Consider the following 25,797-nt stretch of genomic DNA (forward strand, 5'->3'; position numbering starts at 1 on the left):
GTTTTTGCCAAATGCAAAATAAGCATTATATAAAACAAAATACAAGATATGTTTTCAGTAATTTTGATGGGACTCCCTCTCTTTCACATAACGTTCTGTAATGGTATGATCAGGCACTTGAGCTGCTTTATGGAGGGAATGCCTTTTCTCTCTGCTAAGTGGAAGACTGCATCCTACAGCAGTCTCGTGTGGTTTGGTCCATGTCTGGGAGGACTGCTTTTAGAGGACATCTGAATATCATGCTGAACAATCCATTTGATTCTACATTAAGAAAAGACATTCACCCACCATTAATTCCACTTAATTGCAAAGCAACAGCCCAGACATTTGCATGTGGAAAGTTCAGACAAACTTGACAGACACTCCTGTTAGGCCCTGTGCAAACCAGAATATGGTCCCTGGGCTACTATGTAAAAAAGGTGTTCACAGAGTAAGTGCACTCTATTTCTTTCTGAACCCTAACAGCATACTAACTCATTCAAAAACCTATAAAAATGACGGATCTAGTTATGATGCTATGAAAGGGACCATCTGAAATGGCATCATTACAATGTAGTTCAGAAGCGTAATAAACTAAATACCCATAGCATTATTCTCTAAAGAGGTACATTTAAAATGAATACATATACTGGAATTTTTTTCAAGTAGCTTACCAATATAACCAGGTACCTCTCGTCCTGTATAGGAAAAGCATATCTTCAAATTCATACAGATGGCAGGCTGGTCATTTTCCATGCAGTTTAAATTAGTTCGATTTATTGAATTAAGATGTTTTAAAGAAGCTTCAACAATTATCACTGGTTTTGTTCTAAGAATAGAAAAGTGTTAATGTTCACAAAACACTTCAGAAATAGTTTACAAAATCTCTGAAGAATATAACAATATCTGACAATCTATTTTTATATTTTATAATTATAATTTTTTTATCTGCATTTTTCGGAATCCAAATAGTCGTATGCACATTATTTGTTGCCTCAAGAATTTTCAGAATGATACTTTGTTTCTTCAAGGTGTTTACTTAAATGTTTCAGCTGTAGAGAATTCTAGAGCCTAATAACTGAAGTTCAAGATACCAAGAAGAATATCATGAGGTTAAAGTAGACTACTGAGTTTTATTTTACATTGCATTAAAAAATGCAGTTAAATTGTATGGTCTTTAAAAGCACTGAAATGTAGCAAACTCACCTCAGCACCACAGCAGAATCAGAGAGAAATGCACCAACTGCTACATCTGTACAAAAAAATAGATGAGTAAGCATAATTTGTCAACAGGAATTACTTCTCGGGTACAAGCATTTTGTAGCATATTCACCTTTTGGTCAGCATTAAAACACCATTTGCCCTTTATTTATTAGAAGGAAGTCATTATTATATTCAAAAGTGGTGTTCTCCGTCTAGAGGATGATTCCTCAAATACTTGTCCACTGTCCATTAACGCTGCATGTTAATTTCCTGGACTTGCAGATATTGGTAACGTGATGATTTAATTTCTATTCCACATTTAAGTGGCTGATACTGAAGGACAATTCAGCTAAATAGGAGGTGCTTGCCTTGTTATTAATCCAAATATTCAATGTTACTATATACACACACATATACATAAACAATTCAGTTCTGTATGTATGAAATTATACATATAGATAGAAAAAAAATATTTCACTATTCCAAACTAACTGAAAACTATTCATGCAATAAGGAAAGAAGTATACACTATATATACCTCTCAAATGACGTAGCAAAAGTGAATCATCAGATGAGTCTAAAGGGTCTGAGTACATGACTGCCAAACCAGTAAACAACAGGTGACCTGACAGCAGACTACTTGTACACTACCTCTTAGCCGAGCATTACAAATTAACCTGGATAACTTTTCTCTTGACATAGCCAGAGCATACAACATGCAGTTCATGATAACTTTATGCTTTCACACCCATGGGGCAGGACAGGCAATACCTGACATAACACTTATCTGCAAAATGTCAAAATATTTTGACAATATGTATAAAGCAATGAGTATATACTCAGAACCAGATAAGTTGTTTTACACCAAATTAGCACTTTTCTGTCATGTCCACAAGAACTCCACAACAGTCTTAATCCAATGCTGTGAGCCCTGAGTCAGGTTACTGTATTGTTCACACACACTGAGAGTCAAGGAGCATAGTGGTGCCTGGCAAAATCCAGACTATGTGAAGATCAGTAAGATTTTTAGGTGAGCTCACTAGCCTGGACAACAAACATGCTTCTAGTGCCCAAACCAGCTCACTGTGACATTAGCAGGTAAGATGGCTGCCATAAAAATAAAAATTATGTTTCTCCTCCTCTTATGCACTATGATCTTACTATTACATCATTCTCAGTCCTTAAATAACAGATGACTGTGAAAACTGACTGCTTGGCCTCAGCTTTTGTTTTATTTCCCAAAATGCAAGATGTGACACGTCATCTTAGTAACAGATTTTGCTTCTGTTAGAAGTAACAAGTAGCATTGTAGGGTTGTTCCCTATGAACCTCTACTTTTTTAAAAATTAAAAACAAATAAAATTGTTTAATTTACCTTGATAACCATTGTTATCTGCATCAATGCCACCTGCTATGGATTGTCCAAACATGCTTAAAGAGTTACTGACTTGATGTCCTTGTATTCTCTGATGAGGAAAAAAACAGCAGAGAAAATTATTCTTGGAAAACTAATCTCTGAGTTACAATCTCCAATGAAAAATGTTAGCAAAACCATCCTGCTGCTGAAGGCAGTTTCATGCTTACTTGTGAAATTATACCTCTGAAAGTAATATTCCTCAATTACTGCAAATGTTATATCCCATAAACCCTGTCTGAGGCCTCCAAAACAATTTATTTTTGTGTTTCAGGTTATGTTATGACTGGAAATCACAGACTATGTAAAAAATTTCTGAAGTCTTTTAAAGTACCTCAGATGGTCTGAGTGTTAAATGAAGGGAAAACCCTCTTGAATTTAAACTTAAGGTTTTTCTTGACTGATTTATTTTTCATTGAGAAAGCGTACCTGTGAAAATGATGGCGTTATTCCATCTTCCCTGCCATTGTATATATAAATAACCCCTTTTAGATTATCTTCTTGTGGAGCCCCAATTGCTACATCTGTGAAAAAAACAATTTAACAATAATCACTTGACTAGGAAACATGAACAAGGAAGAGTTAAAGAAATCCAAATCATGATGCATGCCATGCCAGACCAATTTTACTTGACTGAATTAAAAAAAAGTGATGAAGCTGGATATAAGGCAAATGGAAACAATATAGACCAGCTCAGTAATCTGATTCTGCCTCAACTACTACGTTTCTGGAAAACAAGGGCCAAATACAGCCGTTTTGGTCAAGAGAAAGCCTGTTCCTACCAATACTGAATGTGATGGTTAAGAGGTTACCATGGAGAGTAGCCAAAATTATCATGATCTTTTAAAAAAAAAAAAAAAAAAAAAAAAGCAGCCTTGTATTCATGGAACTATGGTTATTTTCCTGCACTCTGCTGTTCCCACATGGATTACATCACTGAAACAAAAGAAGTACTCTTACTGCCTGAAATGAAGCCTTTATTCTTCTAGGAAATGTCCTTAACAGCTGCTAACAGGCTTGAACAGGCATTTAACAAGGAAATTAAGGTATCTGGTTTGTACAAAGGGTATGATTTATGCCTACATGATTTAATCCCAGAGGGGTGTGGCAACACATAAACCAGACAGCCAACCCACCCACCCACCCTCAACAGCCCTTACCAAAAAGCCCCATGGTTCAAATAGCCAGAGGTTGTTAACCAAAAAGTGGAGGGACGGAGGGGGAGATGAATTACATCATCTTGAAAGTCACTAATATAAATTAGTAATTGTGAACTTTCATTCACAAGTAAGCAAAACTGAACTATCTGCAAATCAGGAATACTGTATATCCCACCCAACCACCAAAGCTCTGACGATTTGATTTTACTGAACAGTTCTCTGACTGAATCCATATTGATTGAATCCATACTTTGGTGGCTAAAACACACAAAATGTATTATGTCTCTCTACTGGTGAGATGAAAACAGGACAGCCAAGCTGTACTAATTAAAATTACACATATGTTCTTGAGGAGGTCAGATTCTACACCAACACGCACACCATCATCTTCACAGGGCTGACACTGATGGTTTAGATCATTGAAGAAGTTTGCTCTGCTGTGCTTTTTTATTACTTACTACAGACAAATGGCTTCTAACACCCAATTTCTCTTTATATTTTGCTTCCAGCTGTTTTTCTTGCAAAATTTCTTTTCCTACTGCCACTCTCAATATTGTCTCCACTTCTTCTTTTCAATGTTTTTGCTCCCTTCCAAAGCTAATCCACTTGTTTGCTCTGCCTCCCTCTGCAGTTTTAGGAAGCTCATTTTACATTATATTCTGTGTCATACATCTACTTTGCTATGCTGCCATTAATTTGATTTTACTTCTCTGTTCCCCAGCCCTACATTTGGATACGATTTTTCTCTGCAGTTTGCAAATTTTTTGGGGCAAAAACTGAAACTTGTGTATAAAATTGTAAAGGTAATGTAAAACAGGAGAAATCAAATTCAACAAAAATTCAAGGAACAGGTACCAAAGAAGGGGGGAAAAAAAGAAAAAAAAGACTACTTTAAGGAAAAGGACCAAGAACACAAGACAAACAGAAGAGTGAAAGAAGAAACCTGGACCATAACTGCAAATAAAAAGGGTAATTCAGAAGCGTGAAGAAAAGAGGTGGATTTGGTAAGAACACAGCCCAGAAAAAGCTGACAGTTTTTGCACAAAGGATATTAGCTCCCTGCATACAGTCCAAGTTCTGATGATGGAAAAACTGAAACTGTTTACGAATTTTTGAACAGTATAAAATGCCTGCCGTATTTTTATCCTGTCCCTACACAGTCTTTTATGCTGGCCGTTCTGCTGGAGGGGAAGCGCATGCCAGTCTTTCAGACAGGAATACTGGCCATTCCTCTCTGTTTGAAACCATGACAAGATGAATGAAGCTGCTGGGCCAGGCCCCCTCTGCTTATCTTCAGTCTAGCTGGAGACCTCTCAGTCAGCTGTGCTTCTGCAGGCTACCTAAAGAGCTAGTGAATGGTCTTAGAAGGAAAGAGGGTGAGAGCAGTTGACCATGGGGCTTTCTGTAGCAAATACATTTTAGGCAGCTGACTGGACACAGAAGGGAAATAGAAGGCCATGAGAGTCATTCTAGATGTTGTAAGACACCTTATATCCTTCCATCTGTTTTTTTGTAACTAAAATACCTTTTATCTGTAACCTTCACATGGCATTCTCTTTTCAATGTCTATTACTTTCATGTGTATTACTGAAGTTAGACACAAGCCTGGAGACTGACTGTCTGCCCTCTGAGAGGTTCCACCTAAACAACATCAACAGAAATTTCAGCACATATCATACTTAGAGAGGGTGTTTCAGCCTGGGTGGTGGGGAAAGAATGGAGAATATTTTCAGTTTCTGTTTAGGCATACAACTTTATATGCATGAAATAGTTACTCCTGTATAGACAATAGGAAGAAAAAGCTCCCTCAAAGCCCCATTAACATTTTGAATTCACTACTGGGGCATGGCCATCAAAGTCCTTCCCTGTGTTCTCCGTCCACTGGGAGACCCTGCTAGGCAATTTGTGTGTCACCTGAGGGCCTGACTGGGAAGTAGTCCCGCAATAGTTTCTCCACTTGCAGGTTGTTTTCGATATCCCCGTGTGTTTAGCACTTCCATTGGTGACACAGAAGCAGATCTTGACTCAATGTGTAATTTTTATAATGTTGCAAAATCGCCAAATTGTTCCCCAACTGTTGTCTCAAGATGCCTAAAACAGGATTAGGGATTCCACTTGAGGTCCATCACCCAAAGTTACAGACTATGTTATCACCTTATGCTTTATTAAAGCGACAGAACCTAATTTCTTGGTATTACATATCAATGACTGTGAGGCAGCTGCATTTCAAATGAGTGGCCTAGAAAAGAAAGGTCAAGTTGACAGCTGAAAGTTTTCTCAGACTTCCATAAGCCTCCTATTTATTGTGACAGTCCACTGCTCTGAGAGAATCAAACTCAAGGGGTTTTCTTCAGATACTTACCTTCAAAACCATCATTATCTATGTCTCCTAGATTGGCTATGGACTCTCCAAACCTGGCTGCATATGAGTCCCTCCCGCTGAGCTCTATGTTCAGTTCTACCATCTTTGCCTCCTGAAGGAAAACAGAGTCAACAGCACATTAACAGAGCATCTTCCAGGTGACCTAGAATATTACTAAAAATGTTAAAACTGCCTTGGAAGCCAATATATAATCCTACTGAATGCCTTGGTACAGAAGTGAGCATTATTTAACAGTATTTAGTGTAAGAATAATAAAGAGTAAGAAAGTTGTTCTTTAAGAAACAGAACAGCAATGTGTTCCCACAGCAAAGACCTGTAAACAACAGCAAGCTTCTGTCAGAATACAGGGGCCTACTGCTCTGAGAAAACTGTGTTTGCTGAAAAGTATTAAACAGTAGCTGCTTCAGAGCTTTGTGTGTGCCGTAGTTAGTTGTATGTATCCTGGAATGACTTAGCTCTCTGTGAAGAAAACCTGTTAAAAAAATGTTAACTGCAAGCATAAGAGAATTATATATTAGTGTGGAGAGAAAGGAAGGGAAATAAAACACGAAGACAAAATTTACAAAGCCAGACAAATTCAAAAGCCACAAAAAATAGTGATTATACCTTCACTTCTGATCCTTAAAACGAATAAAAGGAAGCTAATTGTAAAGCATGATCTGTCCAGTTACTTTATTTGTCAAACTGAGGACTGTCTCTTTCCTGACTGGTACCACCAACCACGCAAATTTTTCATTCCTTGTTTGTTTCTGAGTGCTAAATAAGTTGCTCTTCACATGCCAGCTCGGTGGCAAGCATGGCAATGGAGGAGAGCTTGTAAAGAGGCTGCAGTGGCAGACTGTCACCATCTGAAGAAATAAAACCAGTCTGTCCTCAGTTCTAACACTAGTGTAAATACCAGTGTGTTACACTTCATACAGCTAGTCTCGGCAGGTGTGCTACACATTCCCACTATGATTGTCCTCACAGTTCTAGAGTTGTTTTTCCTATATCCTGAAATACTGTATGATGAGAGAAGGCATCGCTTCTTCTTAGCTTGTTATACTAGAACAACTGCGTTACCATGTGTTAAGAGAAAATACTTACAGAACCTGAATTGATATAGACATAAACTCTCCCTTCTTCTCTGATGGTACTTTGCATTGGAGCACCAACTAGCAAGTCTGAGAGGCCATCTGAATTCAGGTCCACAGCGCAAACTGCAGCTCCAAAGTAAGAACCAAGCTGTGTGCAAACAAGAAATCACATTATTTTTGAATTTTGAGGAAGACGTTCTAGAAGTTCTAAGGTGCAGAAAAGTTATGTGAAAGACTTACCTTTTTACCCCTTAGTTCAAATAGAATATTTAGTTGCTTCTCAATGCTAAAAATGTATGCCTAAAATGACAAGAAAATAAGTGGAGTTCAGCAAACTGTAATCTGAAATACTTCACTGTGCTTTCTCTACAGCATGTGCTAGAGAATCAGCAAAGCAACACATGACACCACAAGGAACAGCTATTTCCTATTTCCTATCCATACCTTTTTTAACACCACAGTTCACAGCAATATTATCTAAGATTACCTTCCCTCATTCCTTCTTTGACTTTTCTCCCCGTGAGAAATCATATCTATCTGATACTTGTCTTTAATACGTTAATCTAAATTGGAAAATCGCAGGTAGGTATGTGGGGGTATATTCTTCAGACCAGTAGTATAGACAATCTCTTACTTTACCAGTCTGCTCCTGTTGGGGAGCCCCTCCAATTACTTCTGTACTGGCTGACGTCAGAAAATGTCCAGCTCCAACAGAGTATCCTGTAAATTAGCAATGCACTATTCAATACCGGAAATACTATACAAAGAAAAAAAATGGGATCATGACGTATAAAAGCTGTCAACACCACAAATTATTGAGAGTCTGACATTCAGACCTCACGTAAGTTAGCAATGGAAACAAAAGTTTTTGATATATAAGCAAAAGGTCAATACAAACAGTAGTTCCAGCAAGCAGAAACAAGTATCAGAAACACTCATTTCTTCCCAGGAATGCAATTATCTGCCATACTTTAAAAGCCAATAAAATAAATGGCAAACACCTCCTGTTAAAGCATACTCTGTAATTGTTCAGTGAGTCCATATTGTAATACAAATAAAAATGATCAAAAGTCCATACAGTGCAATATGGAAACACTCGATTCAATTGTTACTCTTTCACTATTGTTGCAACTAGACTGTAGAAAAATGAAATGCAGTGCTACTTATGCACATGTGCACATATATATACGCACACAGAGAGCACTGTAGATATACGTGTATGAAAATGTCAGGAACAAACCGGAGCAAAAGCTTGATTATGTAATAAGAGAACACTGCATCAGCTTTTGTAAATGCATATACATAACAAAGCATTGCTATATGTGGAGACAGCTCTTAACAAACAGGACCATATTTTGGTGTAGACATCCAGCCACAGAATTGCAAACTGAAAGCTAATGCCTTAATCTGTAGCTACACAAGTCATCCGTACTCTTTCCAGAATACATTATAGCTAAGCTGAAACACGAAAGACAGTTAACATATTCTGCTACTCTTGCATTTACTGAATGACTGTTGATTTTCACAGCATGCAGAGAAAATGGAAAAATCATCTTGGATCAGATGAGAAGAAGCCTTAAATCTTTCATCTATGAAGATAACTGTCTAGAATTCAAATTCTTATTAAGCCAGCTTTTTCTTTTATTTTAAGCTAAGAGGTGAACAAGGCAATTTATCATTTAAAGGTCAACACCTAGTTTTTACTTATTCAACAAAAAATTAAGCTTAAGCGGATGAACCTTCATTTACCTCCTCTGACCTTTATTTTCTAGTTATTTTCATTTTGCTGAAGTATAAACATTGGTAATTCTAATGAACTTTTTCAAAAAAAAACCCAAAAAACCCCAAAAAGCCAAACACACCAAAAAGTAGTACAGTGATCAGATAGTCCTCATTTTTATTGTGGTATTAAAATGTTAAAATTAATTTGTTAATTAATACTCTTTGACAGCTTAATGAAAAATGTAAACAAAGAAGCCAACTTCTCAGTCGCTGCCAGAAAGATAGTGTAAGTAACATCTAGTCACGTGCTTGAATTACACCATGGCCACAATATACTTCCACCACTCAGTAAAGATATTTTTGTTCATTATTTAATGGAGAAGCAAACCCAGACTTAAAAAAAAAAATAAAAATCTTTGGTAACAGAATTAACCCTAAACAGATTTTGGCCTTATTATAAGGCCAAAGATGGGACAGAACAGAAGCTGAAGTAAGGGAAGGAAGGTACCTTTACATTCTTTCAACTACACTATGTATTATTATGAGAGAACAAAGTGGAGGTTTAAGTAGTAACAATGCCAATTTTAAGGTTTATCACAGTTGCTACTGTAGAGACACGCAGACGCGCTCATGGCCCCTTTCTTCACTTTCCTGTAGAAAGGGCAAGTTTAGAAGACACATGGCTCTGCCAAGCCAGTGTGCTGGCTGTTTCAGTTGCATCAGGTCACTGGAGAAGTATTTGTGAAGCAAACTCCAGCTGATCTGAGGTCCTGGATGGCCAAGGGAACTAGGAGAGACCACATATATGCAGGGAGGCCTTTCCTGCACGCTTCCCAGCACAGTCCTTATGCAAGCTTTCACTCATTTGCCTGTATCTGGCTTTTGGCTATCAATGATTTGACTCATTCGTTACAGAAATTCTCACTCTTATGCTTATAGAAGCAGAAATCTGGAATGAGCTTTTTGCCCCAGACAAGTGCAATAATTTTTCTGTTGATTGCTACTGAAAAGCTAGAGCAAGCATTCGCTCTGCAGTTTTTCATTCGTCATATGAAAGGTTAGAAATGTTACTGGTTAACCATAGTGATATGGGTATCTGATCACATTTACCATCCAGCATCTCTTTTGCTTGACTTTCCTGCAGAGCCCAAGCAAGGCTCAGTACTGAATTCTGATGTGTTGGCCACTCTGTATTTGGTAATAGTTATTTCATGATGTATGCCTGCTTCCTATCGTCAAAAGAGTGAAATCAGAAACAGGAAATGTTTATTCATGTGAACCAGACTTATGAATGGGAAAATGCAAAAAACAGTGGTTACAGGCAAAAATATTCTTGCTCAGGAGTTCAGGAAGGACAGACGAGGTTTTCTTACATGTAGTGAGAAAACTGAAGCTGCTGATAGTTCCTGGCATAAACCCCTACAAATTCTAGCACTAAGTTCACCTCATTACTTGGATATAAGTACATGAGTAGGAGCTTCATGGCTTTCTTTGCAGACATTTGTAGATAAGGTTTGCCTTCTCATGTATCCAGACCAAGATATGGTTGGAATAAAAAAAAAAAAATCATCATCATTGGACACAAGTTTGTCTCTTAAATCATACCATACTTCCCCTTATTGACAATGCAATTAAGACTTGTTTCCTTGCAGCTTGTGCTGTAACAAACTTTTCATATTTCTGTTATATGTGAAATCATTATGTCTTTTGCTATGAAAGCCCTTGGCAGCATTTCAGACTTGACAGTGAAGTGCAGACCACTGTTAATCAGAAGCATATCTCTACCTTCTAAATCAAGAAATGATAGAAACTCAGTGGAGAGATGCTAAAAACAGAAATCCAATGTTTGAGAAGTTTCCATGTAAAAAGAACAGAGAGGAAGGTCTTAAATAATATTTAAACAAAATCAGAGCACATCTTTAGAACTGTGGCCTCTGGGATTAATAAAGAAAGCACTGATAAACTCTGTGCACTCGATCACCTATTTAGCTAATTCTTTGGCTTATATTTTTGTAAAGTATTAAATATTTTTAAGTACCTAGATAACTGCCAAACTTCACTTGGTTATTTGAATCTGTATAAGCATGGATTGTATTTGCAGTTGTATTGTATACAAAAACAGAACCAGTCCAATAAAATGATCCAGGTGCTCCCATTATAATTAAGTCCTAAAAGAAAAATAAAACAAAGCCATGTTATTCATATGATGATATGAGTACGATATATGATATTCATGAAAATAAGCAAAACAAGTCAAATGCTTTTCTTTAGATCTCCTGTGAATTCAATGAAGTGCTACTAGAGAAGCATCTGGCTCAGTACTGGGGGATTACCACAGTACACGCTACACACACAACAGTTTTCAGACTTTCTGAAAATAGAGTTAATAAAAACTTTCAGCTGTGAACAACTTGAGAACGACAAACAGGATATTCTCTTCTCAGAAGTTTTTTTAGAAATCACAACCTTCAGGTGAAATGGAGATTAAATAATACAGACTATTACTCTGTAAAGCAAGAAGGTAAGAATTACTAGTGTTAACGTTACACCAAACAGATTACTTTGAAGAGAATAATAAAGCTTCATGCTCTGTTATATTCATGCTCTTTTTCCAGACAAAAAGTAACTTTGGATTTAGTAAGGTGTAAAAGTATTGTTGGGAATAAAAAGTAAACGTATTAGTTGGGAATTATCATGCAAGTCTTATCAAGATTAATTTAAAAAGAAATGAGAAAAGTCTGGGGTTTCTCTCCCACAATAAAAGACACTGTTAATGTTTGCATTTACATACACACCATTACGCATGTATACATATAAGGAAGTATATATATATATATAGAGAGAGAAGTCTGGTTTATTTAATACACACCTCAATGTAAAAACTAGACATTCCAGCCTGGCATGACCCATGATTTTCTCCAAACTTTCGCACATGATCTGGAAATGGGCAAGAAATATTAAAAAGGGTAAGAAGCATGCAGTTTCAGGATTTGTTACCAGGTTTTCAACAGAAATTGGGTCAAGTTAAAAAAAACAAACCAAACCAATGTTGGTTTTCAATTGTGTTAATAAAACTAAAAACACTAGTTCCACTATATAGCCTTTAGCTTCAATATAGTATTGTAACAAACTCAAAGCACTATGTATCACTTGATCAGAGCTGCCTTTGAAATCTTGTGACTTTAAAGGCCATACTTTCCTTTTTAAATTGTTCCATGAATGAAATAGCACAAATTCTTTGAGCAGTACAGCTAGGTAAGCTTGACTCTTCTCTTTCGCTCAGTATAACTGAGGCATAATCTGATTAACAGGTTTACATATCTTGATAGGAGTTGCCCTGATACTCCACTAGTGCTTTGAAGGGCTTTTGTTACCGCTTTCTTAGATGTATTGGTATCTATCATCCTTAGCAGCTGTCTTTACATCCAACTCTCCCAGCTCTGTTTTCCTGCTTTTCTTTGCTAGCTGCCTCCCATCAGGTTTCCCTTCATCTCATCCATAGATTTGTTCACTTAAAAAGTCTCCGAAGACAAAAGCATGATTTCACCAATGCTCGGAAGAGTCTCCAAAGCCAGCACCAGGATGTTTGATGGCATTACTCTATCAGTCTGCACAGAAAGGCCAGATTGTCAGCTCTTCCTTGCATTGGCAAGGGGCAGGGTCATGAGTTTGTTCTCCTGGATGGGAGGTAGGTATGAAAGGGAAGGCAGGGATGGACTAGTTTGATAGCTTCAGGTCTTGACTCTTATTCTGCTCCTGAAGTCCTCTGAGGAAAGACCACTGAAGGTCTCGTGCTACAGCAACGGCCTTGGCAGGAGGCAAGTAAGGAACACGCTGTGTCGAGGATTCACCAGATTTGTATTAAAGGGTAAGGAGCAGATGGCAACAATCACTTGCAGGTATTACTGCTGCTCTGGTGTGAGGCACTCTCCTGAGCAGAGCAAGTAAATGACACAGTAAAGGAAGGAAGGATGTCCTCTACTAGTCTATTTTTGAGAAGCACACATCCTTCAGTGATCTAGTCCAAGAAGCAAGTATTCTGATGCCCTTTTTAAACTATTTTTTTTTTGCCTGTTGAGAGAGGCTTTTCTTTGTAGTGATAAACATCTTGCTAACAAATTTACATCATGAGTTGCGCTCATATCATCAGCACTCTATCTTCAAACCTTTGGCTGCAGAAAGCCTGCTCAAAGCAACACAGGCTCTTCACAAACTCTGCACCACGCAATTATGCACCTCACCCTTTCCTACAAAGGGCCCAAGCATTCTGCTTACCTATATAGCATGGGCATATTCTTCTGCTCAGTTCAGTTCGAAAATCAGAAGAGACGGCAAAACAAATACCATATGGGAGCTTGTGTTCGTTTTTTACATAAAAGATATTTTTCCATCTATGTCCACAAGCCTATGGATAAAAACCAAACATGGTATTTGACACAGAAGCGTAAGAAAGGTGAAGGCAATCTGACAGACAGACACGCAGCTCCAGCGGTTAATACATACAACGATAGATCCATTTTCTTTTGGCTGCCTTGATAAGCTGACACCCAGCCACTGATTATCACGCTCTTCCAAACAAGTCTTCCCACAGCGCTCTCCACTGGGGTTGCCTAGGACACAAAGACAGGGGGACAAGCTGAAGGGCCACATGGTGGGTAACAGGAACCCCCAAGAACTCTACAGGGAGACCACAGTAACTCAGGTTTGGTGGATCTGACCTCTGTCTCTGTCTTACACAGGTCGTGTAGTCTCTTCACTTTCTGCTTCAACAAAAGTACAACTGCATGTGGCCAAAGGGGGCATATTGGTTCTGAACATGATAGGTTGGCAGTGAGGACTGGCTTTGCCATCGTTATTGAAATTAAGATAAAAAGTGACATTACAGTCAATCTGATGAAGGGCTGTCTTTGCAAGTGTTCTTCAGCCTAAAAGTTCATAAGAAACACAAGTAATACCCATGAGTGCTACCTAAACTCTAGCAAACATCTCTCCAACTACATATCTATTGGTAGCAGACCTTAAAATGGTCTCTGCTGCAAATGGCTGTCAAATAAAGGGTACATAACTGCAGTCTCTACTGGGGATGTCAGATCACTATGTATGCATGGCCTGTGTACTCCTTGCACTGTTGCATTTATTCAGCACTAGCTCTTTGTTTTTGTTCTTAAGGAGAGTTAATTTGTAAAACCTTAGAGAACATAGTGAAATTTATTCTAACCCCCCCAAAAGGCTACAGTGTTGCCAAGATAGCAAATATTTCCTTCCTTCTAGAAAGCAGTAGTGGTACCCACAGTAAGGAGAAGCTACACATTTTAAAGTATTCTAAGTTACATAAAGCAAGCTTTTAATTTGTAAGATGTTTGTATGAATAAGCATTAACCAAATTATTGAACCAGTATTTTATATGCATCAGCATCACACAGTTTATGAAAATACTTCTTATAAAGTAAGGAAACACGTCACATCATTTGAACAAGCTCTTTTGCACAATTTTTAAGACTTTCCCAGATTCAACATGGTTACTGGTGAACCCAAAACTTTTGAGGTTTAAGGGGTTTAGTTTCACAGAATAGGGTGCCAATTTGGGTCACAGAGTGCCAGTGCTGACAGGGACATTGTCCAACAGGAAAAATGCCATAAATCAACCCCCGCTCCAAACTGTGCTCACACCAGAGCTGAAATTTATTACTGTCCAATGCATTAGACAGTTTAAGTAAATACACTCCTAATTTAGTGGACTTGTTGAATTCCTTTTACAGGACATACAACTGCACAATATTGATTAAGTATGGAAACTTAATCATAAGTTTCCATAAGGAATAAAGGGATACACCTAGTCTATTCAGTAGCCAGGAGAAAGATGAATGACTGCAGGCTTTGCTACATACATTCTCACAACCAACACTGACTTCAATTATTTTATACCTAGAATGTCATGGACTTTTTGAGAGAAAATACCAAATTAAGGGAATCGAGACAATTCTTTATCACGTGGTAAGAAAAGGTCAGGAGAAGCATTTGTAGGAATAAAACCCAACAACCATCTTTATTTCAGAGCTTGTTCCCTACTGTTTTGTGACAGGCCTAGCAAATGACATTTGTCTGAAGAAACTGCTGGAGCCTCGATTTCTTCTACTTCTGTACTATCTCTCCACTTCTTTTTCCAAACATCATTCTCCCTGCTCCGATGGAGAGACCAGAGTGCAGTCTGGAACCCCTTGCCATACTGCAGAGGGAACACCACATCCTGCTCACAGTACAACTGTACTCTACCTTCTTTCAAAAATAACACCCTTCACATGGTCAACAGTCACAGCATCTGACTCTCCTCCATCTCTTCTTTACCAGTTCCTCCCCTATGTGCCTTTCCCAAAGACATCAGGCAAATAGTATGCAAAATCCAAGTAAACAGGAACCAACCTCAGCACACACAATAAAATCACATTCAATTGTCTTTGGGCCAAGAGATTTTATGTTACTGTAATTTAATAATTCCTGTAGGTCACCTGAGGAATCATAATTAGATACATGTGAGCTCCTACTACAAGACAAGAATGAAGTAAAATGCATTACTTTAAAAATCTACTAAAAAGAAGTTGATTTTTCTGCAGGGTCAGTTACTGAGGTTTAAATGGTAAGCTTCCGAATTCTCCTACTTGGCTAATGTCAGTGACATGAACTTCCACATATTGAATATATACCATTTTCAGACACAAGTCTGGAATTTAGTTTTGAAATTTAATTTTGGAGTTGTCACGTAGTACTCCTCACTTCCTAAGGGAGACATTTCCATGGTTTGCATGAATTATAGAGCACGTTAATCTGATTGAAATCTCCTCAGAAAACAAAATTCCATTACACTCCCATGTGTAAGAATTAATCCTCCCTTAAATCACAAAAGGCACTTCTGGTAACTCCCTTCTAGCAATGCTTTCCATCCTCTTATGACAATGACTTACCTGGGACTTGCTTTATAGTGTATGCAGATTTGCAGGAAATGGAAGAATGGGAGAAGATCAATGTCATAAATTTAGATCTCAAGAGGCTCTGAGACTTTCTATTGGTAAATCAAACAAGACCAGATAATGATGACATAAGAGAAAGTTTCGCTAATCTCAGTGCTTCATTCCTGTGACTATTTCAGAGGTTCATAACCAGAAAAAGCACCATGGTTCCTTCACATTTGGTGGATTGTATTCCCCTTTTCCTTGGCTCTAGCACATGTTCTTGATTCAGGTTCTCTTTGGCCCTCTGCTGACCTTATGTCTTATGTCTTCTCTCTTCATTGACTGGTAAGTATTCAACCACCTCAAAAATCACAGGCCTTTGTAGGCAAGAGAGGGGTGAACTTGACATCCCAGACACCAATGAGCCCCTGCTCAGGGTATGACATTGTAAGAGCTTTATCAAATGAGAAGAAAAAATGCTATATTCTGCATTAGCAACAGAGCAGCACTGCATAAGCTCAAGAGTACATGGCAGCTTGGTTGCCTCAGGGAAAAGGAGCACACGCTGTCATGAAGTCACTGAGAGATAAGTAATTGCCCAGTCTGTGTACATTACACAGCTGGAAGATACACTTCTGCTATAATCCCCGCTGCATGCATCCATAGAAACAGCACAATCGCATATAAATAAGGTCACAACTTATAAAGCCACTTCTAGCTTTGGCCTCAAGGACTCTAATACAGATGTTTGCAATGTCATCTGAGAAACCAGTTTTATGTAACTTGGCTCCAGTGCTTTCCATGCCCAGCAGCCTGCCACAATCCTTCTTATCCCAGAACGCCTCTGGTCCTATTGCTAATTGCTTAAAACTATGAAGTCTACTGCAAAGACGACAACCTTTCTGATATCCTACTCCTAGATGTCAGGGCCTTATCAGACTCTTTTTTTTTTTTTTTTTTCATCCAGGGCAATCTTTTCTCTTTTCACAATTTGATAGGTCTTATCCCTCTTATGTCCTGCAAACCACTTCTACCCAAAACATCTTAGTTAAGTGCCGGCTGTTTCCATAACTCTGTAAGAGACCTAGGTCCAGAAAGGTCCTGTCTTCCTTGGAATAGTATGGCTATTTCAAAGGAGATCACAGGCAGGGTATGAGTAATGCAAGTGAGATCAAAAAGCTGAACTACCGCAGGCAAAACTTACTGAAATCAAAGTTGAACAAACACAGGTCAGATTTTTGGGGAAAACCATTAACTGTTCACTTTTCCACTGTAATGATTCAGCTGGGGGAGCTAGAGGGCAATTTGTTCATAGGTTAACTGTAGCAGGGACTTGAAGGGTGGAAAGCTGAAACAGAGGGCAGAGGTTTTTGGACTTCTGTTAAACAACATGCACTGAATTTACTGTGTACATCCATAGTTAATTATTTATTTATTTTTTTAAGACTGGATGGCAAATTTTGTAAATTGCATCCTGTATTTTTAGCCAGTGAATCACTCTGTTTCAAATCTGGGAGCAATTTTGTTGAAAAATTTCTGTAATGTTTTGCAAGTCCAAAATGTAATAGGTCAAAACATCTAAAGAACTTCGTGCAAGTTCCTTTGCAATAATCTATGTACCCCAAACTCACGTGGGCAAGGTTTTGAAATTCAAAAAACTAGAACACTGGTAGAAGACGGGCACTTAGTGCTCCAAATAACAAACCTGAAGCATTCTATTTTGTATTTGTGCCTAGAGCTTGATTACAAGCCTTGGCAACTAACATAAGCCATTGTTTAAAATTACTCCAAATAGAAATAAATCAGCACTCTAGAATATTTGACACCATTGGCAGAAGTACTAGAACTAGAAAAGAAACTCTCAAAACATTAGTCCTGTATTCAGCAATCAGAGAGAGATTTAAGAGTGCCAGTGAGGAGCTGGGAAGACAAAGATTTTCTAGTGTATCTCATGGCTTCTCTTGGCTCTTAAACCAGCCCAGGTCCCTGCAATACCCTGAACAACATTAAAATTCTCTAAAGCATGCCTGGATGAGTTATTTCCAGACGCTGGGATGCCTGCAGCACACGACTACTCCCAGCAACTCTTCCTCTACTGAGGAAGCAGATAGGAACGTGTGACATAAAAAATACAACAGCAGTTTTGTGTGATCAGAGGCTTCCTAACTGTGCATGAATCTTTCATTAGTTATGCCAGGTTCAAGGCTACTTTCGTGAAAAATAGCAACTAAGTGTTTTAACATATTTATCTTTCTAAGTAATTCATATCCATTTATTAGAGGCCCAACATTTGAAAAACTCACTTCTATTGCCTGTTGTCACTTCTACATTTCTATGATTCATAACTAGAAACTTACTACACCAAAGAGTCTTTTACTAAAAGTATTTAAGAGAAACATAGAAATAGCTTTTTCTCAATTTGCCTGTCCCAGCAATACAATATATCCGTGCATATTTTTCAGAGGAAATTACCCTATTCCATGAGACCAGAACCCAAACTCATCACTGGCAAGAATCCAAGCAGAAGAATGAGGAGGTCACTGACTGAAAGACACAGTGTTGATAAAACCATTCAGTCCAAAAGTTGCTGACAGCCTGAATGAGTTAGACAAGAGATAATTAAGTTCAACTTTGCAATGTCAAGTTCCCTTGTGTATTTCTGTGACTGCTCAGCAGGATGGCAGAGGCTTAACAAACCTCAGATACTATCCTACTTCATTTACATCCCATGCACCACAACTGCCTTTGCCTTCTTCATTGACCTCACTGACCTGTTTTACAATAGAGCACTTCTCAGTATCTAACTTCAGAAATACCGTAGATGTACCTTAGTGATGTAAAGATGTCATCTAGCACTAAGGGAAACATTTTGCTAAAATCTCTTGTGGCATCACTGGTTTTAAAAGTGCAGGACAGGACAGTAAACCTCACTGTGTAACCTGTGGCTTCTAAAGACAGGAATAGAAGCTGTGTTAAATTAAGCCTTTGGAACCACATAAACACTTTCATTCATCTATTGCATCATTCTGTTTAGAATCCCCTAAGCTACTGAGGAAAAGCCCATCAGGTTCCTTCGTCAGAGCTTTTGCTTCTCCGCTAGCTAAATGAGTCAGTCAAGAAGTATCGCAGATGTTTGTAGTTTTCAAAGAACCTGAAACTTTCTACCTGTCCCTCCTTTCCTTCCCCCATGCAGTGAAGGACTTTTTACCTCCAATCCAGGAGTAGGGGTTTATTGCCTCTTAGCATATGCTATTTCATCACCACTGTAGTTGACTTCTTTGACTTTTGCAAGCCTCATCTTACAAACAAGCAGTTGGAGAAAAAAAGCTCTTTGTTGAATATAATTGTTCAATAGGTTTAATATTGGAATGAAATTACTCAAAAAAAAAAAAAAAAAAGAACTACTTGGGCTGGAAGTTTAATTGCAGTTCTTTCTACAAGCAACTGCTTGCCTTTTCCTTATGTGGCTACAAGTAAAGTACCGCTGAAGTATCTTAGGTTTTCATAGCTTCGTTACAAAAAATAGTTCTTATTTCTATCCGTAGGAAAAAAAATGGATAGAACCCATCAGTTCTAGGCGCTATGCACAGATGTGTAGAGAAATAACTGTTTTAACATTTTTGTCACAGAATGCTGCATTCTGCCCTGAAAGCCCATCGGTTTATGGTGTGCTATCGCTCTCATTGGTTTCAAATATTTTCAAAACCCTTTCCCGCGCTTCTTATCCTTACTGGGCGGCAAGTTCATAGTTTTAACGGATCGGATGGTCTTGGTCACAGCAGGACAGAAAGTTCAGGAAGCTTTCTATGCATAGCCTAGGAATAGAATGAGGGGCACTGTATGCAAGGGGGACAAGAATAGAGCCCAAAGCAATTCACACGTATTCACGGTAATCCACTGCAAAGTGTTCTCCTTTTTAACAAGTATCAAACACTTGGAAATTGGGTTAGTGCATCCAGTTGCATCTCCCAAGCATGGGGACTGGGGAGGTAGGGAGGAGTTAGGTTAAACGCCGGAGCTGTAAAAATCGATTCCGTCAAAAATAGTTTTGTTCCTCTGAAACTCAATTTTTCAACAAATCTGCAAGCAGGGAGGCCCCATCTGCAAGACGACTGTGGTTCAGAGTTACTTTAGGGTGGCTTCTACGAAGGGAAGGCTTTGCAGGAAAAAAGACATTTCAGGCACATACTTCCACCCCCCATCTCTGAGCTAATTTCATTCACCCCCTGCTCTGAAAGCCGGCCTAGCTTTCTGCTGAGATGTACGATAGACAGACCGAAACTCTCAGGAGGCTTTTGAACCGGGTGCTGAAGGGTGCGAACGAAAACTGTGGGAACGGGAGCTGTCACACGCGACTTCTCTAAATGAAGTTTTGGTGCATTTCTTTCTGTCTGCATAAAAAAAAAAAAAAAAAAAAAAAAAAAGTGGCACCGCTGCTGCCCTTCGGCAGTAGCCCTGATCTCGCCGGTTAGTGCGAGGTAAACGCCACTCTGATCTGGAAAGGACCCGGGAGAAACCGCCCGCAGCCCGTCGCCTTGAAGGCGTCGGCAGAGGAGCCGCGGTGCGATCACGGCAGGCGGGCACGGACCGTCCCGGCGCCGGGAGGGGGGACACCCGACACCCCGCCGCCGCCCGGGCCCCACCGCCGCCCCTCGGCGGCCCAGCGCCGGGCTCTCCCCGCCCGCCCCCCGCCGCCGACTCACCCAGCTGGAGCTGCTCGCACCGCCCGCGGGGGTTCCTCCCGATTCGGCACCGGAAAATGGCCCCGGGGTTGGCCACCGAGCTGTTGGCGGGCCAGCTGGCCCGGGGGGCGCCCGCCACGAGCCTGCGGGGCAGAGACGGCAGCGTGAGGGGCCGCGGCCGGCGGAGCCGGGAGAAGCGCGACGGGCGGAACGGGCGCCCGCAGGGGCGGCCCGGCCGGGGGTACTCACCATCTCTCCTCGCCGTGGCCGTGCAGGAGAACCGAGTACCCGAAGAGGGTCCCGTTGCCCCCCCGGAAGATCAGCGGGTGCTGAGTGTCCAGGTTGTAGGGCCGCGCCGTCAGCAGGCACTGCCACAGCAGCAGCAGGAGCAGCGGGGCGGCCCAGCCCGCAGCGCCCCTAGCCCTCCCGCAGCTCCGCATGGCTCCGGCCGGCCGGAGGCAGACGGGCGCCCGGCGCCGGCTTCCCGCCTCGCTCCGCTCCCCCGCCCGGCGAGAGGGCAGCACCGCGCCCCCACCCACCCCGCCCTGCTCCGGGACGGGACGGGACGGCGGCGGCCCGCGCCCTGCGCAGCCTCTGCTACCGGCGGGCCGGGCCGGGCCGGGCGGCCTCCCCGCAGCCCGGGCTGGGGGTGTCCCCTCCGGATGGGGGACTCGCTCGGCCGCGCCGCCTCCTCCCGCGCAGCGGCAGCCCCTCTCCCCTCCCGGGCGGCGGGGGTCGGGTTTCTCCCCGCCCCGTCCGCGCCCATGGGGGTGCAGCGGAAGGGGGGCACGGCCCCCGGGACCCCATATTCCCGGGCAGGGCAGGGCACGGCTCGGCCCTGTAGGACGCGGCCATCCCCACCCCCCGCCGGGACAGCGAGGGGGTCGGCCCCCCCTTCCCCGGTACACCTGCCCGGAGGGCGGCGTGGGTGCGCTGCCTGTGTGCCGAGCCGGCGGGCGGCCTGAGGGAGGTGGCGAGGGGTTTGTAGCAGAGGGCGAAGGGAGAGCCAGCAGCCTTTTCCCAAAGACTCCACGCCGACTCCCTCCACCCCAGCTGTCCTTGAAGCGCCCGGGTCCACTTAGTTCAGTTTCCTCCTCCCGGAGCCCGTCTCCCCTGGGCACCAGCCGGGGAGCTCCAGCGCTCCCCTTCTGGGAGGGAAACGGTTCGAGGCTTGCGTTTTCCTTTTAGATTTAGAAAAAAATCCCAGTACCCCTGTGCTGTAAGCCATCCCACCTAAAAAATCCCAGTACCCCTGTGCTGTAAGCCATCCCACACTGCCATTGCGCTCAGGAGGTCCTTCTCGCCCCCCTGCTTGGGAGGGTATTTGAGTCCTGGAACCAGTGCCCTAGCACCAGAGAGTCCTGAGTCTGGCCTACCCACGCTGTGTAAGACTGCTCGCTGCTGCATGAGATGGAATAAGAACAATCCCCCCATCCCTTTTTTTACATTTTAGAGTAACTTTTTCACATTCCTGTTCAGTTCTTCAGTCACTGACAAAATTACCAGCCATTCCTCCAGACAGCATGGGAACAAAGAAAAACCTGAGCATCATGCAAGAGATCTGATATTTAGCAGGCCTTGAAAAGGCTCCCTTGATCTTAGCGAGGAGCTTTACTGTGTGTGTTTTCAGAAGTCACTGACTTGCTTTAGCTCAACTGTGTGTATACTGAAATCAAGGCTGTTACTTCTACCTACAAACCTTGCCTTCCTGGAGTCTCTTGAATATCGTGGCTTCCCTGCTGCTATAATAATCCGTGTATACAGATAATGTATATATAACAGTATTTTGAGCCAGAAGAACAAGAATATAAGCACTTCTTCAAATTAAATGTTTGGTTACAAAGCTTACTTACTGTATCTGGAGGACAAATCCAGTATCACTTCAACTATCGAATATTATACACATTAGAAATTACTGTGAGATACTAGAGTACTATCCCCTAATGGAAATTCAGAACACAGCATTTCAAGCTTCTTGGGTTAAAACCCCCTTTTGTTTCCATTCAGTTGGTGGAAATGTGGAAAGTTTAACACTTCTGCAAAAAGCTGAGCAACCACCAGAGCAGGACACTGAGGCAACAGAGGAGCGATACATCTTGTCATCCTAAGCACATGCAGATGTATAGCTCCTGGAATGAGATCAGCACGTTGCAAGATCTGACAGTTTGTCAGTCAGTCAGCAGTGTATCTTTTTTAAAATCTTCATCTGTAGAACCATCAGAGGGGTTCCCTGGATCACACTGATGTGGAGCAGTGACTGGTTAGTGTAAAGGAGTTTAACAGCTCCTCAGCTGCTATTCATCTTCCTTCCAGCTACTGACATCAAAGGAGTTACAACAATCAACAGCAGCTGTGAATCTGCATTTCTACCAGTCAAGAAATTTTCACCATCATTCTGAAAGCAGCAAAACAAGCATGATTCAAAACTGAAATGCTAAATTGTGGTTTAGTTGGTGGGAAATCATAACACATTTCATCACCACCCTGACTACTTAGCCAGTTTTGGGGTACTTTCAGGCTTTTCTCCAATAGATCATTACAATTCCTGGGTTCATTTCTTGTTCACAAAAATGGACACAAAGCTCTATCCCTTGAATGACAGAGAAGGGAACAGGTTCCAAGACTTCCCTTGCAAGTTTATGTTCTAAACATCTCTGTTCTTTCTGCTCTCTCAAGACCTCTTATCATTTTGCAAATAGCTCATGCAGGAACCATGTGACTATGTCTAAGCAATCTCTTTGCAGCTGTATTTCTAACCATTTGGGAGAAACCCCTCCCTAACCCTTGATTAGATGACTTGTTCCTCATACTTGGCATTGGAATTTACCAATGAGTGTCGTATATGCAAGGGGCAATGTGTGCAAGCTGCTTATGGTACCCAGAGACAAATTACAGTCTCCTAGGTTGTTCTAGGGCATATGTGGTCATGATTCACCAGACATCAGTGAAATCAGCAGAACATAAATCTACTGAAGGGTGAGAAATATGTATTTTGAGAAATACTTGAGGTTTTTAGTACTGATCAGGTGCAGAACCAAGCAGAGAGCAAAATCAATGCAAAGCTGACAAAATGGTGTAATAGAGAACTTGAGTCTTATTAGGAATTAGAAGAACTTGCAGAAAAGTTGGAACCAACACTGGAAGCCAAGTACCTGTATTTACAAGGAACATATGTATTTATAAAGTCATCCTGAAATAATAAAAAGAAATTCTTCCGAAAACATCTTGCCACGATGCAATCTGGACAATACATCTCTCAGTCCTCTGTGACTTATTAATACCAGAAGCAAAATATCACAGTGACTTGCTCTTCTGCTTGACAATGGTTCACCATCTAAGGCAATTTCAGAGGAGAAATTGGGATAGCTTGTTAAGTGAGAAAGTATATTAGTCCACAGTTTGGCAAGCATTTTTTATAGCAGATGCGTGCACTTCATCTGACTGTCCTCATCTCTTGCTGCTCATTCTTGAATCATACTGCTGCCTCTGTCACACTGGTACTGTTCTGTGTCTGAGCAGTGAACCAGATCAGAGAAGTAATCTGTGTTAAAAATAACCCAGCAAAACCCCGAAACCTAGATCAACATAGGTTGTGTGGCTGGCTAGTTGTATCGGTTGTAATAGTAGGGTGGTTTAAGCCACTGCTGCAGCTTCAGGAGCTTTCTCAGGCAATAGAAAGCCTTAGCTTTTTAGAAGTGGCAAGAGTCTGCAAAGTTAAAGCCTATACATCTACCTTAAAATGGAAGTAGAAATCCATTTCCTCAGCATTGATCTCCCGCTGGAGTTCAGGGATCTTGGTCCAAATACTCTTCTGCCAATGTCCTGAGGGGTCCAGCTTAAAAAGAGCTGTATTAGAGTAAACCACATTTACTGGTGCCATAAATGTCAACATACAACATCATGCGAACAAGGTGACCATGCAGTTTTATATAGGATCATATATGGTCCTTCAAGATTTAATATTTCAAATGCAATTATGAGGTAGTAACTACTGCTGAAATTTTCATGTGTTACTTTTTGCATTTGGAAGGGGTATGAAAGGAAGTCGTCAGGAAAAAAAAACAAAACAACAAAACACTTGTCTACCCCATAGCTGTTCAGTTTGGGAAAAGCAATGGTCTGGGTCTTTAATCACTCTTTCAACATTGCTTACCTTTAATACATCCCACTGATGGTGAGAAGAAAGGAAAGAAAATCCCTGTGGTAAGAACTCATTCTGAATGTCTGTCATTAGCTTTCTCCTGCCTAACCTGCACTCCTTTCTGATTCCCTAACTTGGAAAGCAGTTGTATTAAATGAAGTCCTGTGTATGGGCTGATGTTGGGTAACTGATCACAAGAGTGCTTTCACTGTTTTGCAAATACAAGGGAAGGCACGTGTTCCTAAAAATCTTCATGCATATGCCTGCTTTCAGCTGTGTCTGTCCTTGGTCTCCTTTCTGTCATATAAGCCTACCACTGCTTATGGAAGAGCATCTCCAAATCTACTCTCAATTAGAAATAAAAATGATCAGCAGTTGATTTCCTGTTCCTAATTAGAAAAAGTTTCATTCTGAAATTGTCTAAGTACTTAAATACTGGTATTTCAAACTGAAATTTTCTAAACCTTTGTAATTCACTGAAACATAGAAAATCTAGGGTTTTGGTCAGACCAGAACTATGTCTTGTTTTCCTGTAACTTTTTTCCCCCCTCCCCCCAACAATGGCAGTGGGCCAAAAAGTCTGTTATTCATATGCTGTCATCTGAGAAACTATAGAAAGCAAATATACTGTTACACTTACCCCTAAGATTCTCTTCAAGAAACTTCATCTTCCCTCTGCTGTAAGATATATGTGAGCTTGCACGAAGAGGATATATTGTCCACTGACAAGTATAATTAAGCACAGATGTCTGAGGCACCAAAAAGCAGTATTAGCAAGGGTCTTAATTTTTATTGTTTTGCTTATGTTCTCTTTAGAGATCTGAATTTCATTTAGAACCAGTTAAAGAGGAAGAGGCTTTTCATTTAATCAACAAATAATGTCTTCACGCTCACATGATGTCTTTTTAGGAAATACTTCAAAGTTTTTTCTTCCCTTGAACACTTATGTTGGTGAAGTACAGACAGGCTTTCCAAAAGAGCCTTCTGATATTTAAGCTTATAATAGTGTCATACAGACAATATCAACCTGACTACGAGAAGCAAACAATAGTTCATTATAGTTAACAGCAGCTTAACTAATGACTGCGTT

General features: G+C 40.7%; 1 protein-coding gene across 2 annotated transcripts in view; it reads right to left on the bottom strand.

Annotated features, from left to right (window-relative positions):
* Positions 1 to 21,064, bottom strand: part of ITGA4 (integrin subunit alpha 4) — a 38,723-nt gene extending 17,659 nt beyond the window's left edge. For both annotated transcript variants that reach the window (XM_074873054.1, XM_074873055.1), the window contains exons 1-14: positions 20,816 to 21,064; positions 20,588 to 20,709; positions 13,441 to 13,547; positions 13,213 to 13,342; positions 11,807 to 11,874; positions 10,976 to 11,105; positions 7,850 to 7,935; positions 7,456 to 7,515; positions 7,226 to 7,363; positions 6,119 to 6,230; positions 3,026 to 3,120; positions 2,558 to 2,648; positions 1,186 to 1,231; positions 654 to 808 (exon numbers count right to left, since the gene is read on the bottom strand). In XM_074873054.1, the coding sequence (XP_074729155.1) occupies positions 654 to 808; positions 1,186 to 1,231; positions 2,558 to 2,648; positions 3,026 to 3,120; positions 6,119 to 6,230; positions 7,226 to 7,363; positions 7,456 to 7,515; positions 7,850 to 7,935; positions 10,976 to 11,105; positions 11,807 to 11,874; positions 13,213 to 13,342; positions 13,441 to 13,547; positions 20,588 to 20,709; positions 20,816 to 21,006 (1,531 nt within the window). In that variant the 5' untranslated portion in view covers positions 21,007 to 21,064. The remainder of the gene's footprint in view (positions 1 to 653; positions 809 to 1,185; positions 1,232 to 2,557; positions 2,649 to 3,025; positions 3,121 to 6,118; positions 6,231 to 7,225; positions 7,364 to 7,455; positions 7,516 to 7,849; positions 7,936 to 10,975; positions 11,106 to 11,806; positions 11,875 to 13,212; positions 13,343 to 13,440; positions 13,548 to 20,587; positions 20,710 to 20,815) is intronic.
* Positions 21,065 to 25,797: the final 4,733 nt, after the last annotated feature.

Source organism: Strix uralensis, chromosome 6 (genome assembly GCF_047716275.1).
Source record: "Strix uralensis isolate ZFMK-TIS-50842 chromosome 6, bStrUra1, whole genome shotgun sequence".
Lineage (NCBI taxonomy): Eukaryota > Metazoa > Chordata > Aves > Strigiformes > Strigidae > Strix > Strix uralensis.